Source organism: Lagenorhynchus albirostris, chromosome 10 (genome assembly GCF_949774975.1).
Source record: "Lagenorhynchus albirostris chromosome 10, mLagAlb1.1, whole genome shotgun sequence".
Taxonomy (NCBI): Eukaryota; Metazoa; Chordata; class Mammalia; order Artiodactyla; family Delphinidae; genus Lagenorhynchus; species Lagenorhynchus albirostris.
This window is the reverse complement of record NC_083104.1, coordinates 61,656,336-61,679,938: the sequence shown is the minus strand read 5'-3', so window position 1 is coordinate 61,679,938 and position 23,603 is coordinate 61,656,336. Positions and strand designations below refer to the sequence as shown.

Genomic DNA, 23,603 nt, shown 5'->3' with positions numbered 1-23,603 from the left:
AATCAGTATTTTGAAGGATATTGTTTGTTGGCAGTGGTGTAAAGGATGGAATGGAGGCAGGGAAGGATGCAGGCCAGGGATATCAGTTAAAAAGCCATCAAAAGAGTTTGGGAGAGAGATGACTCATGCCTAAACTACCACACTGGTGCTGAGGACTGTAAGGATAAGAGATATTTAAGAAATATTTATAAATTACAATCAATAGTAATTGGTTTCCGTTGGATATGAGGAGTATGGAATGTTGTTAAATGTGTGGTAGAAGCTGCTGGCTTGGGACAAGGGTATTGCTGTACACGGAGACAGGACTGGGGACAGAAGTGGTGAGTTATATTTGGAGAGTTTGCATTGGGAGGGCACACTATGGCACATTCATGTTAGAAATGTTAATATTTTGTTTTACATTTCACATGATGAGTATATAGTTTAAAAAAAGCAATGATGAAGTGGACCTCATCTGGCTGGCATTTGGAAACATGGGTCTCACACTGAGGAGAGTATCCTAAAATGGACATACAGATTTGGGAGTCAATGGTTTGTAAGAAACAGGTACAAGAATGCAGGAGGATAAGACTGGCCAGGAAAAGATATGACGTGAGAATATAAGTATTTTGATAACAACGTTTTCAATCTAGTTGATGAAACCACAAGGAAGTTTTTAAAGACAGGAAAAACAAAAACTACAGGAAGAATTTTGAAGCCAGTGAAAGAGAGAAAGACACAGAGGAAATAATCGACAATTATAAATGCAGAGAAGTCAAATAGGATAGAGACTAAAATGACATTAATTAGCTAATGAGTAGGTCTTTACTAGTTTTAGGTTGAAGTAGGCTGAAACGAAAGTGTATAGAAATACTAAAAATATTTATTGACTTTTGTTTCAAGATAGTAGAACTAGTTCATTTATATCTCAATGGCCATTTCTATCAGACCAAGATGCTGGCAAAATATAGTTACCAGCCACAGGTACATACAAATTTAGAGCAGTTAAACTGAAATCAGTTCACATTTAAACCATTTTTTTCCATAATAAATACTTGTTAAATGCTATTCTGTTGTAATGTTGATAAGCCAGGAATATAGAAACCCTGTACAGAGGACCTGAATGATCTCACAAATGCACTTCATGATGGACCTGGCCTGATCATGGCGTTTACCCAGAGCATCAGCTGCTTGCTTATAATTTAGCTCAGAGTGGAAAAGGAAATGATAATTGAAATCTTATTATTTCATCCTATTTCAGCTGTAGCATCCTCCACCAGCTCTTTGGTCATCACTCCAACAAGATACAATCTCTCTCTCTCTCTCTCTCTCTCTCTCTCTCTCCCCCTTGCATTCCCAAAACATTTCTCAACATATAACAGATGTGTACTTTTCTATTCTTTATTATAGATTGTAAACTTCTTGAGCAAGTCAGCTTTGACATTTCTTCCTTTTTTTTTGCTTAATATGATAAATTTTCAACATACTGCCTGACACGTAGTAACTGATCAATAAATATATCATTTATTTTTAATTTTAAACACATTTTGAGCATCTAAATTAATATCTCATCATAAGATATTTATTATTCAGTTAATATGTGTAGATATCATATAAATGCTGGAAGATGGAAATAAAGATAGGTTAAGACAGTCCCTGCTCTTGGTTAGCTAAAAACATAGCAGAGTAAAATTGGCATTTAGCCAGATTATTTCATTTAGCCTTGATTATTAAATATAAATATATATATATAAATACTCATACATATATATGTACTGTAAAAGAGATTGACATTTAGACAGATTTACAGATTATTTCAAAATATATAATTACCAATATAATAGAACTAATTATATGAGGATGGCATTAATTCACATACATCCCATCCACACAAGTCTTGCATAGGCTGGCCAAAAGGGGTAGGAGAGATGTTCTCTGTTCCAGTAGAGAAGCCTGATTTAAATAATTATAGCAATCCATGTGAGCTGTTGTTTGATAAATGTGCAAAACTTTATCACAGTGTGTGTCTCCAAACCCATGCAGTACAGAGGCTATACTCTGAACAGTGCTTCTAAGAATGCCCTGGCAGTTTTTAAGTAAACATTTTCATATCATGAAATAGATTATACTATATTTATCTTGCATGACGCATTTGTAAAAACTAAGGTATAAGAAAGTTCATTTAATAAACAAAAGAGAACAACCCTTTTTTTTTTTTAAGAGAAGAATACCCCAGGGGAAAAAGTTACTTTGGGAAGAATGGTAGGGTCAAGGAAGTTTTCATTGTGGAGATCCACATGAAGGACCTCAGAGGAAGATGAGACATTTTAGAATTAGACAGTATACTTCTGAAAGCTTAGGTTAAGCAAGTAAGGATTCTTATATTGAGGTTGTTTTCCTTATCTTTTTTCTATAAAGTTTATATAATTATGTGCTTATTGGAACTCTCTAGTAGAACATGCATTCTCTATGAGGATATAACCCCCAAGGGGTGAAAATTGGTTCTTAGGGATGAGCAAAAAACCTCTCACTTATATATAAAGCATAGATATACATACAGTCCCTAAACAGATGCATACAAGATGCAAAGATGCAACAGATGCAAACAGATGCAAACAGATATATATCTGTGAATTAAAATTTCACGAGGGGTAAGGGAATTAAGAAAAAAACTGTCTAAAAATGCTTCTTAAAGGGGAAATAATGAAAAACTGTGGAGAAACACTTTAGTATAGGTAAATTTCTAGGATAAAATGGAAATTCACAAAATTTTATACAAGAGAAATAATGGATTATAAGTATTTTAAGTTACACATGATTTCTACCAATCATCATCAAAATGTAATGAAAAGACGAAATAAATGAGGATAAAATATTAAATGAAATTGAGCATTACCATTATGTTTAGTTACATAACCTATAAATAATCAATATTTTTCTTTCAATTTTTTAAGAAAATCAAGATCATTTGTAATGGCTCTCTTGCAATATATTTTTTCAATGGTTTTTGAAAGACAATAGATATTGGTATATTTATAAAAGATATGTCTATACACTTTTTAGAAAACATTAAAAGGTCATAATATTTAATATTTAGTCATTTTTTATTTATAGAAGAATCAGCACTGTCCTCATATTTAGCTGCACAATCCAACATCACACAATGGCTCCATCAGAAAGATACGTCATTAACGATTGACAGAAAGAGCTACTGCGTCGTGGCAGCACGTATCTGCCAGGAATCTGAACATTGTGCTCTTTTGTATGAAAATTTTAAGAAAGCCTGTGGGAGGGAATCAGAGCAATGCAAAACCCTTGATGGAAGCTACCTGTGTGCAGCGTTAAGAGAAAGTCTGAAAGAAACAATCTTGTGGAATTGTCAATGCAATGACCCTTCAGAAGTAAAATGCATTGAAATTTGGAAAAGCTTGTTTGAGGACATTTGTATACAGGATGCTCAGATGAATCCAGTTCCAGCCTTCAGTGAAGACAATGAAGATGAATTCAACTTAGACATTGTTTCAGGTCAGTATTCAAGGGAGGAATTTGGGAACCTTAAGTATAATCACAAATATGAGTTGACTAAAGACTTTGCTCTGCCATTTCTGCCTGTGTTTCTCTTAGACAATGAAAATTAAAAAACGTAATACTATGACTATGTCTAAAAGGGGTTATGAAGAAAGACATAAATGCTAAAAGGTTTTAGAATAATGTGAATTTTATTCATTCATTTAGTCATTCATTGAACAAATACTTATGAGACATGGACAATGTGCTAAGTCTTAAGTCTGGTGCAGCAGGATCAAAACAACAACAACAAAACTGTCCTTCATTTAAGAAGCTTCCTATTTTTTAGGGGATTTAAAAAATTAAATAAATAGATAATGTAGTAAGGGATGATGATTTATTTACTTAATAGATATTTCTTTGAGTGCCTACCATGTCCTAGGCTATGTTCTAAGACCTGGGGAAAAAGCAGTAAAAAAAAAGTGAACAAAAATCACAAAAACCATTGCTCTCTAGGGCTTTACATTCTCAGTTGAGGAGTGTCTTGGTGAGTTTCCCTGGAAACAGACTCTGAGACGGAGGTTTGCATACAGAGTAGTACTGGGCTGAGGGCTCAGGAACAAAATCTAGAAGTGAGTAAAACAGGATTAGGTGGAGGGAGAAATTGAAAGGCAAGACAATGACTACAACAAACAGTTGATTCCACAAGATGTTTGGCTCTGTAATGGCCTTTTAGAGATGTCATCCACTGAGACATGGGAGCTGCTCCTTTGAGCCCTTCTCATGGACTAGCCCTTAGATAGGAGCTGTCCCGTAGAAAAGTCTGCACCCTTGGATGTGGAAACTTCCTTTGGATGAGGCAATGCTGGAAAAGGACCAGCAGATGGGGAAATGAATACTGGGATCACCAAAAGGGGGGTCTTAGTAGTAGGCTCTAACATCCTTTAAGAAGAAATTAATAGGATGAAAGATTTGAAGATGTATATTTTAAACAGTATGAGTGCTACTAAAGGGGAAACATGGGAGGTGGGGAGCAATAAATTAGGATCTTGGGATTAACATACACACAGTACTATATATAAAATAGATAACCAACAAGGACCTATTGTATAGCACCTGGAATTCTACTCAATATTCTGTAATGGCCTATATGGGAAAAGAACCTGGAAAAGAATGAGTATATGTATAACTGAATCACTTTGCTGTGCAGCAGAAACTAACACAACATTTTAAATCAACTATACTCCAATAAAATTTAAAAAAATAAAATAAAATAAATAAACAGTATGAGTGCTAAGGAGAAAAATAATACAGGTAGGGGAAAAAAGAAGTCTGAGTTGTTGGTTTGTAATTTTAATAGGATGGCCAGAAAGTTGATCTGAAGAAATTAATGTTTGAGTAAAGATGGAAAGAGGCAAGGGAATGAGTCATGTGGGTATTTAGGGAAAGAACACTTCAGGCAGCAGAAACACAAGCTCAAGGTGAGCTAGGGATAGTCTGGAAGGTTGAGGAAGAGCAAAGAAGACACTAGAGGTAGAGTCGAGAGAGCAGGGGGAGAGATGCAGGAGATGAGGTCAGAAATAAAACAGGGGCAGGATCATGAAAGGCTTTGTAGGTCATTTCAAAACTTTTGGCTCATATTCTGAGTGTTACAGGAAACCACTGAAGGATTTGAGCCAAGGAAGTGTCATGGTCTGATCTACATCTTTAACAGGATAATTCTGTTTTTTGTGTTGACAACTAACTGAAGAGAAATAAGGCCCAAGTAGGAAGACCAGTTAGGAAGCTTTTGTAATTATGGGTGATGGACCAGTGTGGACAGCTGTCAGATTCTCGATATGTTTTGGTGTGAATGGATCATATGGGGATGCAAGGGGGAAAAAGGAATCAACATTGACTCCAAGGTTTTTGTCCTGAGTACTTAGAAGGATGTGGTTGCCATTATTTTCATTGACTAACATGGGAACAACTACAAAAGATGAGGCTTTGGTGTGGACAGAGGAGAGGTCAGGAGTCAGTTCGGGACATGGTAAGTGAGAAATATTTGTTGGATATCCAAGTAAAGAGATCAAGTAGACAGTTCTAGGTATGGAATTGATATCTAAATTCATTGCATGACACATAGAAGTGAGATCTGTACTGTAGGTATAAAGTGGGGGTCATTCACTGATGGATCGCAAATGAGACCATGTCACTAAATGAGGTCAACAGAGAAATGCATGGTGTCTTGGACGAGAGTGGTAGCAGGGTGAAAAGATATCAGAGTCTGCATATATTTTGATATTAATGGATCAAGAAGTGGGAACAGTGTACATTTTGTAATGTGTATGATCTTATAACGCAGATGGAGATCTGGTGGGTACATGTTTCTCTGTGTTCCCATGACATACTGCCCTTTAGCTCCTTTTCAGCAATTAAGCTACTGTTTAAAATACTCTCCGGAAAATGTGTATATACCTATGTATGCACCATATATTAGGATTTAATGTGGATTAGGATTAGGATTTAATGTGAATTAGGATTTAATGTGCAGAGAATTTATTATAATGCATTACTCATATTATATAAAATAGCATGGGTCCATAATAGAATTTGTTTCACCATGGTAAAAGAATTGTATTTTTGTTTTTGTAATAATTACTCATATTGTGAGTGTATTAGTCTGCTTAGGCTGCCCTAGTTAAATACCAGAGGTTGGGTGACTTGAACAATAAAAATTAATTTTCTCATCATTCTGGAGGATGGAAGCTCCAGACCAAAGTCCAGCAGTGTGATTTTCTGGTGAGAGCTGTCTTCCTGGCTTCTAGATTTCCTGGCTCCTTGCCATGTACTCACAGGACATTTCCATGGGGTGTGTGTATGTGAAGAGGAAAGAGTGAAGAAACACACTAAGGTCTCTTCTTAAGAGGACACAAATCCTACCAGATCAGGGCCCCACTCTTAGGACCTCATTTAATCTTAATTACTTCCCTAGAGACACCATCTCCCAATACAGCCACACCAGGAGTTAGGGCTTCAACATATAAATTTTTGAAGGAGACAAAATTTAGTTCATAACAGTAAGTGAACTCAGTTTCTTGAATATGTTTTAGTCAGTGGTACAGCCATACCCAACAGTTCCAAAGCAGAGCTATTAACCTATCATAGAAGATCTAGCCTAGACTTTTGTATGTTACAAAAGCTGTAGAACTCTCTGAAATTTGCTTATTGGTATTTCATTCAATATGGAATAGTAGCACAGAAGAAGGAACATCCCAGAAACATAGGAGAGTGTGTATCAGAAGAGACAGTGATTCTTGAGCTGAGAATTAACCAGTAGAAAAATGAAAAAACATGTATAATGAGAACAGATGGAACAAGGAGTCTGGAAAGGCTGTGACACACCGGGAGGTAAAAAGAATTTCCTTATGATTGTACCATCATACATGTGCAGTAGATGGGCAGGCAGGGAGTTTGGACAGACAGCTCAAGTCAGGACAAATTGAAACATGAAGAGACACTTATGCCATAACAGAAGTCAGTACCTTAATAGCCAATGGCAAAATTGAATTTTTATTTTAAAATGTGATAATTCTATTCTATCTCTTTATGCATATGTCTATTATTGCTCCATCTATTTTATTTTGATTTTGTTTGTGTGTCTCTATTTCCTAATAGGTTTGACAATAGGGACTGCCGATTTGTCTTCAATATGGCACCTGGTATATAGTAGGGACTCAACCAATGCTTCTTTTCTTTTCTTTTTTTATAAAATTGATCTTTGAAAGAAAGAACAATTAAATGAGATTTTTAAACATCATTATTTTAATTGAAGTATAGCCAATCTCTGCTGTACAGCAAAGTGATTCAGTTACACACAAATATACATTCTTGTTTTAAAATATTCTTTCCCAATATGGTTTATCACAGGATACTGAATATAGTTCCCTGTGCTATACAGTAGGACCTTGTTGCTTATCCATTCTAAATGTAACAGTTTGCATCTACCAACCACAAACTCCTGCTCCATCCCTCTCCCTCCCCTCTGGTGATCTAGTGGTTAGGATTCAGCTCTCTCAACCAATGCTTCTCGAATGAAATGTTTTAGCATTAGATGGTCACCAAGTTCACTTCCATCAATGAGAGTCTTCAATTCTGTACTTACAATTCCTAAAAACTCTGGGAGGCTAAGACAGAGGTGGAAATAGTCTTTAAATTGCTTTTCAATCTAATTAAGACCTTACTGGGAAGAGTTTTTTGGTTCAGACAATATTCCTTCTGTTCTTTCTCTCCAGACAGACTCTTTGTTTACTTCTGAGCACATGGCCTAGTCATTAGCATTTGTTTAAATCTTCCAGTAACTGGATACTCAGAGCAGGGCTGTTTAACTGACTTGAATGATATTTCAGGGGTTTATTTTTCTTCCTCTGTACCTCACTAATTTTGTGTATCAAGGGTTAAATAAGGGTTACATGAGCTTATATGTACTTTTGCTTGATTATTCACTCATAAAGGTAGTCCACATTCTCCTATTAAATTTAGAATATTGTTCACTAACAAAATAGTCTCTTTGTTTTCCTTCTAGATAACATGAAAGAGGATAATAAGTTCAAGTGGAATCTAACTACTCTTTCCTATCATGGTAATGTTTATAAACTGTTATTTTGATCTGCATTGTAAATACTGGACAATATAATTTAAAATGTAGTTACTAGGTTTCTTAAAGATATGCCATTACAAAATAAATTGTGTGGATATTTTTATCATTCTAATACTACGAAGTGCAACAAAATCAAATCAACTATACTCCAGTAAAATTTTAAATAAATAAATAAATATAATTTTTAAAAAACAAAAAAAGGCAACAAAATCATTGCATTTCTTTCACTCATGTGACATCTGTTTTGCCTATCCATCGTTTATTCATAGTTACGCTGAAGAATACTTTACAATTAAAACCAAAGACTAGGTCTTAATTAAATTTCATAGATATTTTGATCACGTAAATTAAATTGAGGTCTTTTTGTGTATATGGATGTGTTGGGGGTGGGGCATTCTCACATACCTGTGTTTTCCAGAATGTGAACATTTTTATATGTTGGACTAGCCACAGCCTTTAGTCAAGATTTCCCCCCCAAATAAAAAGTGCAACAGAACAAGAACATTTTGATTCAAGCCACTGAATGCACCATTAGCTATATAGCTGAAATGCAATTTCTGAAGATTTACTGTTTACATTTGAGAAACCTGGACTCAAGAATATTTTTCTGCAGCTCAGTTTTGGCCCTACACACTTCCCATCACTTTTGGATCACAATATGTAGCCAGTGTAGATGAAGGACGATTCAAATAGTCCACTATTCAGGTCCCAGTAAGTTCATACTAACTCTAAGGGGAAAAAAAAGGAATGTTTGCCAAAAATAACATATGGGTACATCATTGTATTTTGCTCATGGACTTCTCACAGTGTTTTGCAGATTCTGCATGTACAGCTTTTTGTTTACTTTTCCACGACCTGGGCATATCATTGCTTTTAGGAATCAGAGGGATCAGGTCCTGTTTGGAAGTGGCAGAGGAGTGTGTGGCGGATGTGCTCTGTAACACACAGTTGGCCCTTTACCTGAAAGCTTGCTCAGCAAATGGAAACCTGTGTGATGTGAAACACTGCCAAGCAGCCATCCAGTTCTTCTACCAAAATATGCCTTTTAACACTGCCCAGATGTTGGCTTTTTGTGACTGTGCTCCTTCTGATGTACCTTGTCAGCAGTCCAGAGAAGCTCTTCACAGCAAGCCATGTGCAGTGAACAGAGTTCCAGCCCCAACTTGCCTCGATATAATTCACAGCTGCCAAAATGATGAATTATGCAGGTGAGTAAAAACACACATACCTTACTTTCTGATTTTGGCACCTTATTTGTTACAGTCTAGTCCCAACACTTGATCTCATTACATTAGCTAGAGTTCCCACCATCATTCAACATGATGTAAATAAAGCCAGACAATTCATAGTTTTGAATCCATAGTACATGTGTAGTATCCTTTTCGAAATTCAAATGCAGAATATGTTTTTGGAATAAAAGAAATTCAGTTTGTCAGGATTGGGTAGTCATGAAATAGCATTATTAAAATTTCATATTCAAGTGAGACTCATGAATTGCTTAATAGACCTGTCTTGTGTGTCAGTTTTATTATTGTTTTTGGGGGGTGTGATTATATAAGGCTGTTAAATGTCATAGAATTTTGATGAGGTGACTCTTTAAACTTCAAAATAAATATTTTGTGTCTTAGGCTGGAGATGAGGAAAGAGCTAGAGTTTGGATTTCCCCAACACACGTGTGCCATGGTGTCAGGAATGCACCCTTTTTCTCTTCCCAACCTCTCATCCTTAATTCTCGAGGTGATGATGTTAGTCATGTATTTGTTTATTCAAAAAATAATTACCAGGGGCTAATTGGTGGCGCAGTGGTTAAGAGTCCGCCTGCTGATGCAGGGGACACGGGTTCGTGCCCCGGTCCAGGAAGATCCCACATGCCGCGGAGCAGCTGGGCCCGTGAGCCATGGCCGCTGGGCCTGCACATCGGGAGCCTGTGCTCCGCAATGGGAGGGGCCACACGGTGAGAGGCCCGCGTATCGCAAAAAAAAAAAAAAAACAGGCACTTACTACTATTTTAGGCATCAGGGTACAAGATACAAAAATGCCTGCCCTGTGGAGCACACACACACACACACACACACACACACACACACACACACACACACACGTGCAATAAGGGGAAATGTGAATGGGCAGAAAGAGTGAAAGAATTGCAATACAAATGGGGTGGCCCCAGTAGAGACATTTTATCAGAGTCGAATAAGTGAGAAAATGAGCTTGTCTCAGTAAATATCGGAAAGAAGAGATACCAAAAAAAGGACGAGCCAGTGCTGAGGAAGAAATGTGTGTGGCATGATCTCAGGCAAGGAGGGTAGAGTGCACAAGGGAAAGAGGAATAGAGAATGGATTTACTCAGAGAAATAAGAGCGGTACTGGGAGATTTTGAGCAGAGGTGTGAATGATGTGCTCACTTGTTAAAATATCCACTCTGGCTGCTAGTTGAGACTAGACTTTACCTTTGCAGGTAACTCCTCCTGGAAACCATAAATTGAAACCAACAACTTGGCTTTCTCTTCTCCTCACTGTGGTCTTCGTTAACACATTTCCTTATATATTCAAGGTGAATTGATCTTTTGTGTGGTAAGAAAGCCACAGTTAAGTGAGCCTCTTTGGACATGAGTCAGAAGATGGAGGAAAGAAAGAGGATACTGAATAAACTTGATGAATCAAAACTACCTGTAACATTGATATTATCACATTAAAGGAGCTTTATTTAACAACCAGCATTAATTGGGATGAAGCTTCTGCTTCTTCTTGGGATAATTATCCCAAGAAATTCATATTAATTTGTTTGCCCAGTACCTTCTATTAGGGACTATTTTATTTAATTGTATTTAAATGAATAAAACTCCATATATACAAATTCCTTTAAAGGTCAAAATAAACATTTAGTGTGGAGAAGTGGCTAGGTGTGATAGCTCAGGGCAAGATTTGTCACATTTGTCACCTTGCTTGAACCACTGGCAAATGAGATTTAATGACATCAGTTCCTGAATGGACTGATTCTTGGTGAACTGCTTTCCTTCCACCTTTTAACTATCCTCACACCTTTACTGTCAGGCATTCCAACTGGCAAAGTAGCTGCAGATCTTGTAAACATTTGTCAAAAAAAGAGAACTGCTTCCCTATAACACATATTCTGTAAGATAAAGGGTAAAGATCTCAGCAGAGTGCTAAACCATTGACTATTTTTTTTTTTTGCTTCAACTTATATAGAATGTCAAAGTTCTTAAGAAAGCTTTATTTGCGGATCTTTTCCTGCAAATGTTTATCAGTTATTTTAAGTTTTACTAGTTATTTCTCTTGAATGAATAATAAAATAAAAATATTTTTTACAATGAAATTAAAAAATTTCAAACTCATTTATATCTCAAAAATCCTTATTCAGTGTATTATTGTATTTCATTGATTCAAAGATGCAAAATTTTTGCACATTTTAATATCCCTAACATGTTTGGAATGCGTCTTAAGCTCAGTGACCAAAAACAAAAAGTATTAAATTAAAACAATAACAACTGCCAACAAGTGATTTTCGTTGTAATAAAATAACGGTATCTCCTATAATCAATGAAGTGTGGTAAAAACATTTGATTGCATTATTTTTCTCATATCACAAATAAAATATTACTGTCTATCATCTATCTTCACTAGCAGTGAAACCAAATAACATTTTACCCAGCCAGAGGACACTTTTTTTTTTAAAGTAATCCCTGTAAAAATGCCAGATGTCTCCATGGATGGTACCAAGCTTTACCTGATTCCACTGCCAGGGCCCTGGATATTCTACATCATTATCTTTGAGTTATTAGTATTCAATTTTCTCAGGATGATATATCTGAGTTTCCCTATCAAATACCATATTTTAATGTCGAGTGATGGGATCCACTGCTACAATCCTTGAGAAGCCCTGTGATGGATTCTGAAACACAAACTCTTGCATGAACCTCACTTTGGCATCAACACATCCTCAGACTGACTGATAGAGTTGGTGATTTTCCTCCACAAGGACGCCTGGGTTTCACAACCTCTCCAAAGTGCTTGGTGCAGGGTCTGGAACACGATATGCTCTCAAAAGACTTCATCTCATTTCCCTCTACTTTTGAGTATCTGTACTTACTTAATTTTTATAATGTTTTAATATACAGAGATATGTCTCTTCTTATGTAATTCCTGTTTTTTATGTATTAATTCAGGGAGTAAGGATTGTGGGTCTTTTTCTTTTCACCATGTGCAAATAGTCTCTGAATGAACACTTTATAGAGGTGATGGAAATATTATACAATATTAGTTGTCAAGATGAAAAGACAAATTCTATCACTTTCTCAAGCAGATTTTGCCTTAGGGAGATTTCCAGTATTTATATTAAATTATCCTTAATGTAATTCAGATGGAAAAAAAATCTCCAAAGAAAAACAACTTCTTCAGTGAGAATGTTAAGACTTTATCATGGATCTTTCCTGCAGAAGCCCTTATACATGGGGCAAAGCAGAGCAATTGGATTTGAAAATACAACTTCTGTCCCTGTGCCCGCTTACTCTTTTCATGATTGGTCTTGAAACTCCTCTGTTTATTTGAAAAGGCCAAAGAAGATGACATAAAGAACTATTTTTTTCAATTAATTTGCCCAATACAGATACACACTGGGAGGTGAGATTATATTTTGCCAATTATAAATGTTTAGGAATTTACAGGAAATTACAATACATTGTTTTTCCATATGTATGAACTCCAGAAAGTAGTGAAAAAAAGTAATTGCTTACAAGAAATTTTACCTACTTTTTAAAAGCAAAACTCCACAATAGACATATTTAAGTGCCAAGGAATATTCACAAAGTATTACTATATATTAGGTCACAAAGGCAAATGTAATACATTCTGTGTGTAGAAATTACACAGACCATATTCTCTTACATTTTACAATACAACCAGAAACTTATAGCAAAACTAAAAACAAAATAATCAACTCTATTTTAAAACTTACTCTTTTAAATACTTAATGGTTCAAGTAATAAACCAGAATAAAAAATTTCAGTATATCGAGAAAATAAGGATAATGAAACAGCTACACAGCAAAACATTTCAAACATAAAACAAAATTTCTATAATATAAAATATTTTGCCGTATTTAATTTTTTCAAATAATTTAGATAGTAAGTATACCAAAGTACTTTTTATAATATTTTAATTTTTAATTAAATACCCTTCAGTTCATCATTTTTGCAAAATTTCACAACTACTTTTTTGAATGAAATAACTTTTATGAGGAGATAAATCATGCAACTTAATTTGTAAAACATATATTTAAGAAAGACTAAATGGCACCTGTCAACCTCATAGATGACAACCAATACTGCCAATGCTTACATCTAGATGACATCTTATATATAAAACCCTTAATTGCATTAAAGGAACATATTTGTTCTTCTGGATTCAGAATTATACGCTCAAAAACTTTTTAGTATTTTATTAAATATAAATTCTAATATATTAATTAATTTTTACCACTGTATTTAAAAGCTGATTCCTTTAAGATGACTTAAAATACAAGATTATTGAAAATAATGTGATTTATGGATTTAAGCAGAGTAACATCATGAAAGCAAATAAGCGCAGGACAAATGACATGTACTCAGAAGGTTTTCATGCATGTTTGATGGTGACATATTCAAGACAGTGAAAAAAATAATTATACATGATAAATAGGAAGATTAATATTCTTGGTTCCACTAAGTAGATTTTCTTACTGTGAAAGTTCCAAATATGAAATTATTGTACACTATCCAGATTTTATTCAATGCTAATACAGCAAGAATGATATATGTAGTCAGAAAAGTTATGAATGGATATGGTTCTAATGGATTATCTCGACCATTAAATAAACTCATGTTTTGCTTTAAATTAGCTCATGCTGCCAGAGAACCTCAGAGCATTTTGTTAACTCTAATTAGTCTGCCTAGAAATATTGAGAAAGAATACAGTACCTCCCATCCTGTGGGAAAATTCTCTGGAAAAGTCAAGAGACTTTTCTGAAATCACTTGGTGGGAGTCAATGGCCAAATGCTAGTCTCAAAACCACATTCTGCTTCAGAAATTATTGCTAATAAATCTTGCAAGGAGTTCTTACTACAAATCATCGCCCAGTGAAATAAAATTAGTAATGAAGAAAGAGTCATCCAGGGAATCCTAAACTTAACCTCTGTCTTTCAACACAAAAGGAAAATAATTCACAAGTTTTCTTCTGCACTCTCTGTTGGGATGTTTAAATGTACAAACTTAGTTTTCAACTATGTTTATAAGCATCTAGAAGGTATTTTGCTTTATGTCAGTCTTTCGTTAGGTGAGGCAACACTACATGTTAGTGTGAAATATTATTCAGAGACTAATTCCATTTCCTGACTCTTTCTAGGAGGCGCTATAGAACATTCCAGGCAAAGTGCTGGCAGCATGTGATAAGAAAGTGCCATGAGGATGAGACCTGCATCAGTACCTTAAGCGAGCAAGACCTCACTTGCTCCAGAAGTAATGACTGCAAAGCAGCTTACATTGGTACCCTTGGGACAGTCCTTCAAATGCAGTGCACCTGTAGGACCATTACCCAAAGTGAAGAATCCTTGTGCAAGATTTTCCAGCATATGCTTCATAGAAAATCATGTTTCAGTAAGTTACCCAATTATATATATATACATATATATATACACACACACATATATAATATATTTCTTGTTTTTGTCTATACAGCACAAAGTAGTAATCCAGCATAGAAAATTTGGTCACAAAGTCAACTCTATGTTTCTAATTTTAAAATTTATTTTCTGATTATGCTTTGCACATTTGCTATTTTACTCTTTTATCTGCAAGTGATACATGTTGTTAATTTATATGATTGATCACTCCTAGGTGTCACATTGATTTCAATATCAAGAGCCTAAAAGGTTTATCCTACCAGATAACGGAATGTAACAGGTATCTATTGCAAGTAACAAACCAACCCAAATCTTGGTGGCTTGAAATAATTATTTATTTCTTCACAATTCTTCTCACTGGGCTTGGCTCAGTTGGGTGGTTCTTCTGATGGTCTTGTTTGGGGTCTCTCATGAAGGTACAATCGTCTGGTGGTGAGACCAAGGCCAGTCTGTTCAGGTGTTGTTTAACAAGGACTGTTGGCTGGGATGGCGTGGTTCTTTTCCACATGACCTCTGCAGCAGTAGACCCTGGATCTTTCATGGTGATGGCAGCATCCCTAGCAGCTAATCCCCAGTGAACAAGTACTTGTCAAGCATCTGCTTCTGCTATATTTGCTAGTGCCCCACTGGACAAAGCAAGTCACATGGCCAAGCTCACAGTCACGGTGAGAAGGATGTGTATATCCAAAGTTGGATTCATCGGGGGTAGTTAACAATCTACTATATGGCTGTCCCAACCTAAGTAAAACGTATTTACCCTTGGATTTAGTTATCTCCCCTTGGTCTTTAATATGTCTGCTAATCTACCTGTATGAGGGAATGGAAAACACATTTTCTAAAGTTATTATGTACAGTATTTTAGGGATAAGAAAACAGATTTAGGAATTTAAATAATTTGTCTACAGTCTCAAAGGGAACAAGTGGTTGAGAGAGATTTGGCTATAAGTCTTCTAGGAAAAAGCCTAACAATGTGATCACACACTAATTCAAGACCTCTCCATCATCTACCTTCAAGGTTAATCCATGCAACTATGTGAGTCCCAAAACATCCCCGGCTCATAAGACCCTAGGTGTAACCAAACCACAAGCACCATTTCCAGGAAGGAATAACAGACATTTACCATTTCATTGCAAAAAATCTTTATATTTATACAAATTTTGACAGATACATATCTGTATATATCTAACTATAAACAGATACACACATTTTTAAAATTTTGTTCTATTTTTCTTTAAAGATACTAAAGCGATACACATTAGCCAATATGATCAAAATTGTGATTTGTTATGTATTAGGTAATAAACATACGACTCAGAGTGTATGGTTTGATTCCAACAGGGCTCTCTTTGGAATTTCTATAATTAGCACTACAGACATATTTCAATTGAAATCATGATACAAAGAGGAAAATCGCATGATATATGTTGAGTCATATTTTCTAAATAATCTTCCTCTTTGATTAATACTAAGTGGCTAATTCTGTTGGAACTAAAGGTATTTATAATGAATGGCTCATAACATTACAAAAGGAAATACCAAATAAAGTAACTTAAACCAACAACAATATATACAATTACACTATCATGATTATTTATAAGTGGTTTTTCCATATTAAATGGTGTCCGGGAAAAAAAATGTAGTTTCTGCAAGTTAGTGGTAACCAATTCCTTGGGCATAAATTCCCTAAGAATGCCAGCGCAAGCAACCTAATTCTACTTCCAAACCGAGTTTTCTCCCATGTGTTTTCAATAATTCTTATGTTTTGCTTTCATTGTATTTGACTACCTATATAGAGCAAAAATACATATATATTCATGAAGAAACAGTAGAAATGGACACAAAAATCCATAAACATTGACATACTCTATAATGTTTCAGAAAAATAAAAATTCAAAATGATTCACTTTTCTTCACTCACTTTGGAAGACTAAACATGTTTTCTCCTCAAACATTACTTACTAAAAGTAGGAATTTTAAGTGATGCGTTTATAGAATTAAAGGAACCTTAAAGGCCTTCTGTCAGGGCTCTGAGTACTTGAATTAATAGGAAAAGTTTCAGACAAAAACACAAATTAAATCCTTAGCCTGGCTAGTTCTAACAAACCCTCATCCCCTGCCCCATATACTTGGGAAGTGGTAGAACATGGAGATTTTTGAATGAACTCTAACCACTGCCTCTGACTTTTCATATCAGCCCAGCATGCTCACGCTTTATCAAAATACACCTGTATCTAACACATCATTGTTAATCAACTATACTCCAATATAAAATAAAAAATATTTGTACATTTTATCAACCTCTCAAAAAAAAAACAAAAAAAAAAACAGCTCTCATTACAGCTGGTTTCCAAAGCCCTTCACCTTCTGCTCATTTCACCTGAAAGGGGCAGAACTGAATAGAACAGAGAGGACAGTTGGAGAAAATTTTCCATTTGTCACTTTTGTTTGGCTTCAAGTCATTGTTTTTCAAACTCACTTGACCTCAGACCACAGTAAGCAATGCATTTGACATTAGATTTTTACATGCTATGTCTTCTGTTTTCTAAAAATTATTTTTCTATTCCATTATATTTTTTCAATGCTGACCACCTACTAAATTGACTTCATGACTCACTAATGTGCTGCTCTTGGAAGTTTGAAGAACACTTGCTTGAAACAAATCTGGAGGTCATCTACCTTGATGTATCCAAGTCAGGGTCTTATAATAATTATAAAAAATGAGAGAGTTGCTAGAAGGAGTGCTTATCTGGGGTCACATTCCTCATCTAACCTTAATCATTCCATGAGCTGGACAATATTATTTCTGCAGCTTTTCACATGGAAGGTAAAGGCAGCTGAGAGGTGAGCTGGGTCACTTGGCTTCCATGTCCAGGATGCAGTGGATGCAGGATCCCAGCCCTGGCTGGTTGACTGCAGCCCACGGTGTTCTCCTGCCTGTAACACCATGAGGACAACAAGCTTGTGTTGGTTCAGGATGCTCCACAGCCCTCTCAGGCAGAACCTCTTTGTTCTCATCTCAGATCTGAGCTTTGAAAACATGTTGAAGAGCATGCCTCGGTTCCAGTCTGCAGGACCACATTTGGGCACTGAGCATCCTGAAGGTGCTGGGTATTTGGCCACCAACTTGCACTCACCTGCACAACTCTGCATCCACAGACTCACTTCTCTCTGGCATCTGGCAGCCCAGAGCAAATTGTTGGCAGTTAGAGCTGAGAGAAGCATGAGAGAAACGGAAGAGAAAAAAATTGGTTAAGACAGAGAGGACCACAGAAATGGAAAGAATTAAGAGATTGGTGTTGCCTTTCCCTTCTACACTGAAAAATTCAATCTATAGATGTGTGTGTACCACATGCTGACAGGAATATTCTCTTTTCTACTGGTGCAAAGTTGTCTTTTTATGCCAACTGTAGACAAATCTCTTAAAGAGGTTTGGAAATAGACCCATTCTGCCCATGAAGGCTCAGCTTCTTTTTGAAGAATTATTTTTAAAAAGAATAAATACATAAAAAGAGACTACCTATTTCTATTAAATCCTATAGGGAGCAGAAAACATTATAATTGGGATACAAGCTTAAACAAAATTTAAAGAATATAGAAACAAAAATAAGTTAAATTCTTCCCCCAATCTCATTCTCTAGAGAGAGCCAACGTTTACAAGATTGGTGTACATTCTTTCTAACACTTTTTTTTTTGCCTTGTAAGTATACGTACCTTATACATTTTGTACACACTCAAACAGTGCCTCCCTCTCCCTTACACACACACACACACACAGATATTTTTTAATGGAATCAAACTATACATCCTGCTCTACAGCTCCCTTTTTAATTTAAAAATATATGATGGACCCATTTGCAAGTTTGTACACATATGATGGCTTTATTCTTTTTAAAGGCTGCATAGTAGCCTATATTTAGAGGACCAGCCTCTTCCCAATGTGTGTCTCTTTCTCATGATGGACTTCAAAGCCCTCTCCACTCAGCTGGAAAGAGGGTAAGACAGAATGCAGAAAGCAACATAGTCACAGAGGAGTATTTCATGGTTTGGTAGTGGAAGCCGTGTACGTCACCTACACCTACGTCCTGCTGACCATGACTCAACCACATGGTCACAGCTGTCTGCAAGAAAGGTGGGAAACTGTAGTACAGTTTTGAACCAGAAGAAAAGGCAACTGTGGTTATTAGCTGACAAGTAAGACTCTGCCACAATTCACCCAATGTCTATTTCACTCTTCTGTCTACAAAGAGAATGTACTTACCCTTTCCCCAAGGGAGATGACCCAGTGTTTCCCAAATGTTCATCCAGCGACAGTCACTAGCTCAAAGACCTGGATCTTGGGTGATGTGCAATCCAGATGATGTAGCACCATGGAGTGGACAGGCAGCCCATGAACTAGAAAGAGTAGTTATTCCCTACCATCCCTCCAACACAAATAACACACACACACACACACACACAGAGACACACACACGCATGCACGCATGTTATAGGTATATTAACAGGGACAGCATAACATCAATAAAGACGCCCATTCAAAATAAGGTAAAAAGGGAGAGTTATAGCACCCAGTAATGAAGTCCTGCCTGGTAGTCATTTGAAGCCTCTCTGACAGATACCTGGGAAGAACCACACTTAAGGCTCCCATCTTGCCCTCTGGAAGCTTTTTCCTTATCCACCATCCTCCACAGCTGTATCTGCAGTAGGCTGGGGGAGAGGATGCCCTCTTTCTGGAACAGGAGCTCTCCTAGACCATATCCTGCTCACGAGTTTTGAGAGACTGTGAGTTGCTTTAACATTTAACAGTCACAGACTCTTTGCAAGCCAACCGGTGGCTTCCTTGGCAACATAATCTCTTAAAAATGTGTTAGGTTTCTAATATATTTGCTTTCAGTCAGTTCCATGTGCCAGTATCCACAATAAAAAAAGTATTTTCTTGACTAGTTCCCAAGTCTGCCTTATTGCCTGGCTTCTTCACCCACATACCTCTCTCTTTAATGCAATGATTTAAGCTAATCTAAACAATGGACTTGAGTGAAAATGTATTCCCCTTAATCTGATTTTTGCTGCGTAGCTGAGCCAATTTGTTTAACTCAGAAATACTGGGACTCTTATGACTGGACAATCTTGTTCAGTCGTATCTCTTACTATTTGGGACCTAAGACAGTCAGCTTTCATGTCATAGGGTCCTCATTTTAACCTCTCTGATCTCTGCTTGAAAACCAGCAAGTTTCTACCTGAGCTCATATCTTTATTGTAAAACTCTGCACAATGCAGTCAAGAGGAATCAACTCACACTATCGCTGCATCTCTTTCAAGTGTTCCTGTTCCTTTTGGGACCTTCCAAGGTGCTTTGAGAAATGCATCTCAGAACTGTCTTCATGGCAGAAGGACAGGAAAGACATCCTTTGGATTCTGTGTCCCATTTCTCAGGGGTGGCCCCATGAACCTTGATTCCCTGGAAATTGTGTATAGTACATACATAAATGCTGATGGAGCCTAATGTCCATCTCATGCTGCAGGGACAGAAAAGCACTGAGGAGGGAAGAAGGAGGTGTCCAGGGCCAGATCCAAGGGGAAGCACTGTCAGGTTGCATCTGCACAAAGATGGACTAGGCATTGGAGGAAGTATTTGATGGTAAAGAGCAAAGGCAAATCCATACCCAGAATAGGTATAAATTCCAGCAGGAATGCATCACTGCCTTCTTCAGGGTGGAAGGGTTATGGTATCATTAGTCTGCCACCCACCTGCCAAACTGTGGGTTTCTGTTGTTGCTGGGCTGTTTGGCATTCAGCACTGGCAGAACTTTGATGGGACGGCCTGAGAGAGAGGGAGTCCAGTCTGTGGGGCCATGCATGGCTGCCATCCTTGTCACCACATGCTCAGTGCACAGGCATTGCGTGGCTGAAGAGGGCACGGTTGGCCTCCTCTGGGCAGGTCACCAGTTGACCTGGTTGTTGAAGGCCTACTCCATGGTGCATACTATCTGATCTGCCCACTTTGTGCTACTACCACAGGACCTTCCATATGCCTCTTCCCCTCATTCCCTTGTCTACAGTCTTTCAAGGACGCTCTTTCCATCTCTCTGATTAAGCAATCTACCACTGCCCACCAGTCTTAACTTCTATCCATGTCTGTCTCTGCAAAGTGGGCAATCAAGAGCCCTGCTTATGCTCTCCCTTGGGGAGGATGTCCCGTCACCACTGGTCTCTCAGGCCACATCTAGGTGGGTCTGTGGTGTGCCAGCTGTCCATTTAGTTAGCAATGATATCCTGTACTCACCTTTCTGGGAACCAATGACTTAATGAATTTCTTCATACCCAGCGGCATGTTAGGAGCTATATTTTAAATGACAAATGGGCTCCTCCTACAGATGGTGGAGCCTTGCTCTAGAATCCAAGGGGTCTGTGCTGTACCTCTATTAGGGCTTGTCAGAGATGCCATATGCATCCAGAGATCTTGAATGAGATTAAGTGTATAGACTGCCTGTTACATAGCAGATATTCTATACATTTTAATCACCCTGACTTTAAATACCATTGTTGTTTGGCACTGGATTCAGGACTGGACTATTAGGTTTCTTTATCTGATGTTAAACAAAGGCTATACCCATGTTTAGGAGTTTCTATATTAATGTTTCGCTAAAGACAGCTGGTTCCCCAACTCTGTTAGGAGCAATCTTTTCATTATTAATGAAGAGCCTGATGATCACAAAGACAACCCGCAAAGTACTGAGAGGATGGACGTGGAATTCTTGGCCCTCAAACCTGTTCATCCTTCAGAAATATCTAAAGGTTTGTTGAAAATATAGATATTTGACCCTAACCTCAATTATTCTAATTCAGTAGGCCTGAGGCAGAGCTCAGAAATCTGTATTAAAAAAAAAAAATCACCCAGGTGTTTCTGATTTTCAACCAAGTTTGGGAACCACTGCTTTAATCCACATGTGGGAAAAACCCAGGCACTTGCCGGAGAACCCAGAACCTCTTTTAGCTCACACCTCTCAGGGAATGAGAAACTCCTATGCACAGAAAGGCAAGACTGATACCATGCAGCTCTTAAGTTGGCCTGCTTCACCCCAGTGCCTAAAAACACAGTTGGCACACATTAGCTACTCAATAAACAGTGAGTGGATGGATGGATGAATGAATCAACTCTATCTCTATGGCAGCACTGCCTTCTGAATACCGTTGTTCTTTTCCCTCCTTATTAGACCTCTCGTCATAATATAGCTTTCCTGTTAAGAGCCTCACTCATTTGTGTTTCCACTTAAGCTGGAATTTTCAATTCAAATATTTGAGCAAAAGAATCAGGAATTAATAAGACTGGGCTGCTACTGCCCACTTTAATAAAAACATTTCAGGCTCCTTATATTTTCCAGTACTTTTCCTCTTCATAGTTCTACTTTCAAAAAAGTCTGAATAGTGGGAAACTCTTTTACAGTTGATTCTTGTGTGGTGTCAACACTGAAACAGGCAATTGGTTCTAACACATTTTTGCTCTTAAATGTGTGTTATCCCCTTAATAAACTCTAGGATACAGGAAGCCCTGTCTGTTAGTAACAAGGATGAAAAAAGACAGTCTCCAATAGATTTACAAAACTACCTGGCTTTTGTGAAATATTCATATAAAAACTCCTAAACATGTGTATAGCCTTTTGAGAAACTTGGGAAAAGAGCCCTCAGATTAGTAAGTATTTCTACAACTTTATTTCTTCCTGTAGCCACACTTCTCGCCCATCTGTCTACTGAGGTCTTGTCTTAGATATCAACATTGCCAATAAGACTGTCTTACTTATTTGTCTCCATTCAATGGATAGATTATTTATTTCACTGTTTCATCTTGGCTTACAATATTTCATCTGTCTATTCCCAGTGAAGGTCTTGATCTAAAAGTAACATTCCATTAATGAGCATTCTTATAGAAAGTCCTTTAAATACACCCGTTTAGGTATAGAAGTGCTTAATACATAGTTTTGTATATTTTTCCTAAACTGTATAACATTTTACACTGACTTTCAGGAAAATAATTTAAAGACTGTGCAAAGTGGATTAATAGAGGCTCAAACTCACTTTTGTCAATTCTTGTTTTAATTTTTATTGTCATCTGGTCAGTGGCTGTTTGAGAAAGTAAGGTTATAGACTATAAATAAAACAGTGAGCGAAGTGAATTGTGAAAGACATTTCCATTGCAAAAATATCTCTCTCTCTCTCTCCCCCTCATATGCTCACACATATGCACACAGACACACAACACACACACACACACACACACACACACACACACACACACACACACCACCTTCTCTTATAGCCAATTCATATAGGTTGGTATTCCAGGAGCTTTATGTTAAGTTTTGGCTTTAAATAAATCACTTCATCTAGCCAAAACCACTGACTTTTTCTTGGTTCCCACACAAAACTCTAATTCAAGTCCAGTTTCCTTCAAATTCAGTCCAGGTGCTAAAAAAATCTCTTGGTTTTCCAAGGAACATTCAAAATAATTTCTCTACTCAGTATTCATATTTATAACATAGCTTCTAAATTGTCCAGTATTTTGTATTTTCGGGATTAAAGTGGCTCCATGGTGAATTTGTAGTACATCCAATTCGTAGACACTCACTTATAAATGTATGTTTTTCCTCTTAAAAATTATTCCTTTAGGAACCTGTTTTTCATTATTTGCAAACTCTTTAGAACTCTTTAGAGAACAGGCATGTGTGTTATAAGTTAGTAACATAAAGAATAATAAAAACAAATAAACCATTTCTTTAGAATGACTTAAGTTACCACCCAATGTAAA

The 23,603-nt window shown here is 36.8% G+C and overlaps 1 protein-coding gene across 1 annotated transcript in view; it reads left to right on the top strand.

Annotated features, from left to right (window-relative positions):
• The window catches only part of GFRAL (GDNF family receptor alpha like), a 57,071-nt gene that overhangs the window by 10,608 nt on the left and 22,860 nt on the right, over window positions 1-23,603 (top strand). The window contains 3 exon segments of the mRNA XM_060163913.1: window positions 8,051-8,107; window positions 9,003-9,333; window positions 14,526-14,776. Coding sequence (XP_060019896.1) covers window positions 8,051-8,107; window positions 9,003-9,333; window positions 14,526-14,776 — 639 coding nt within the window.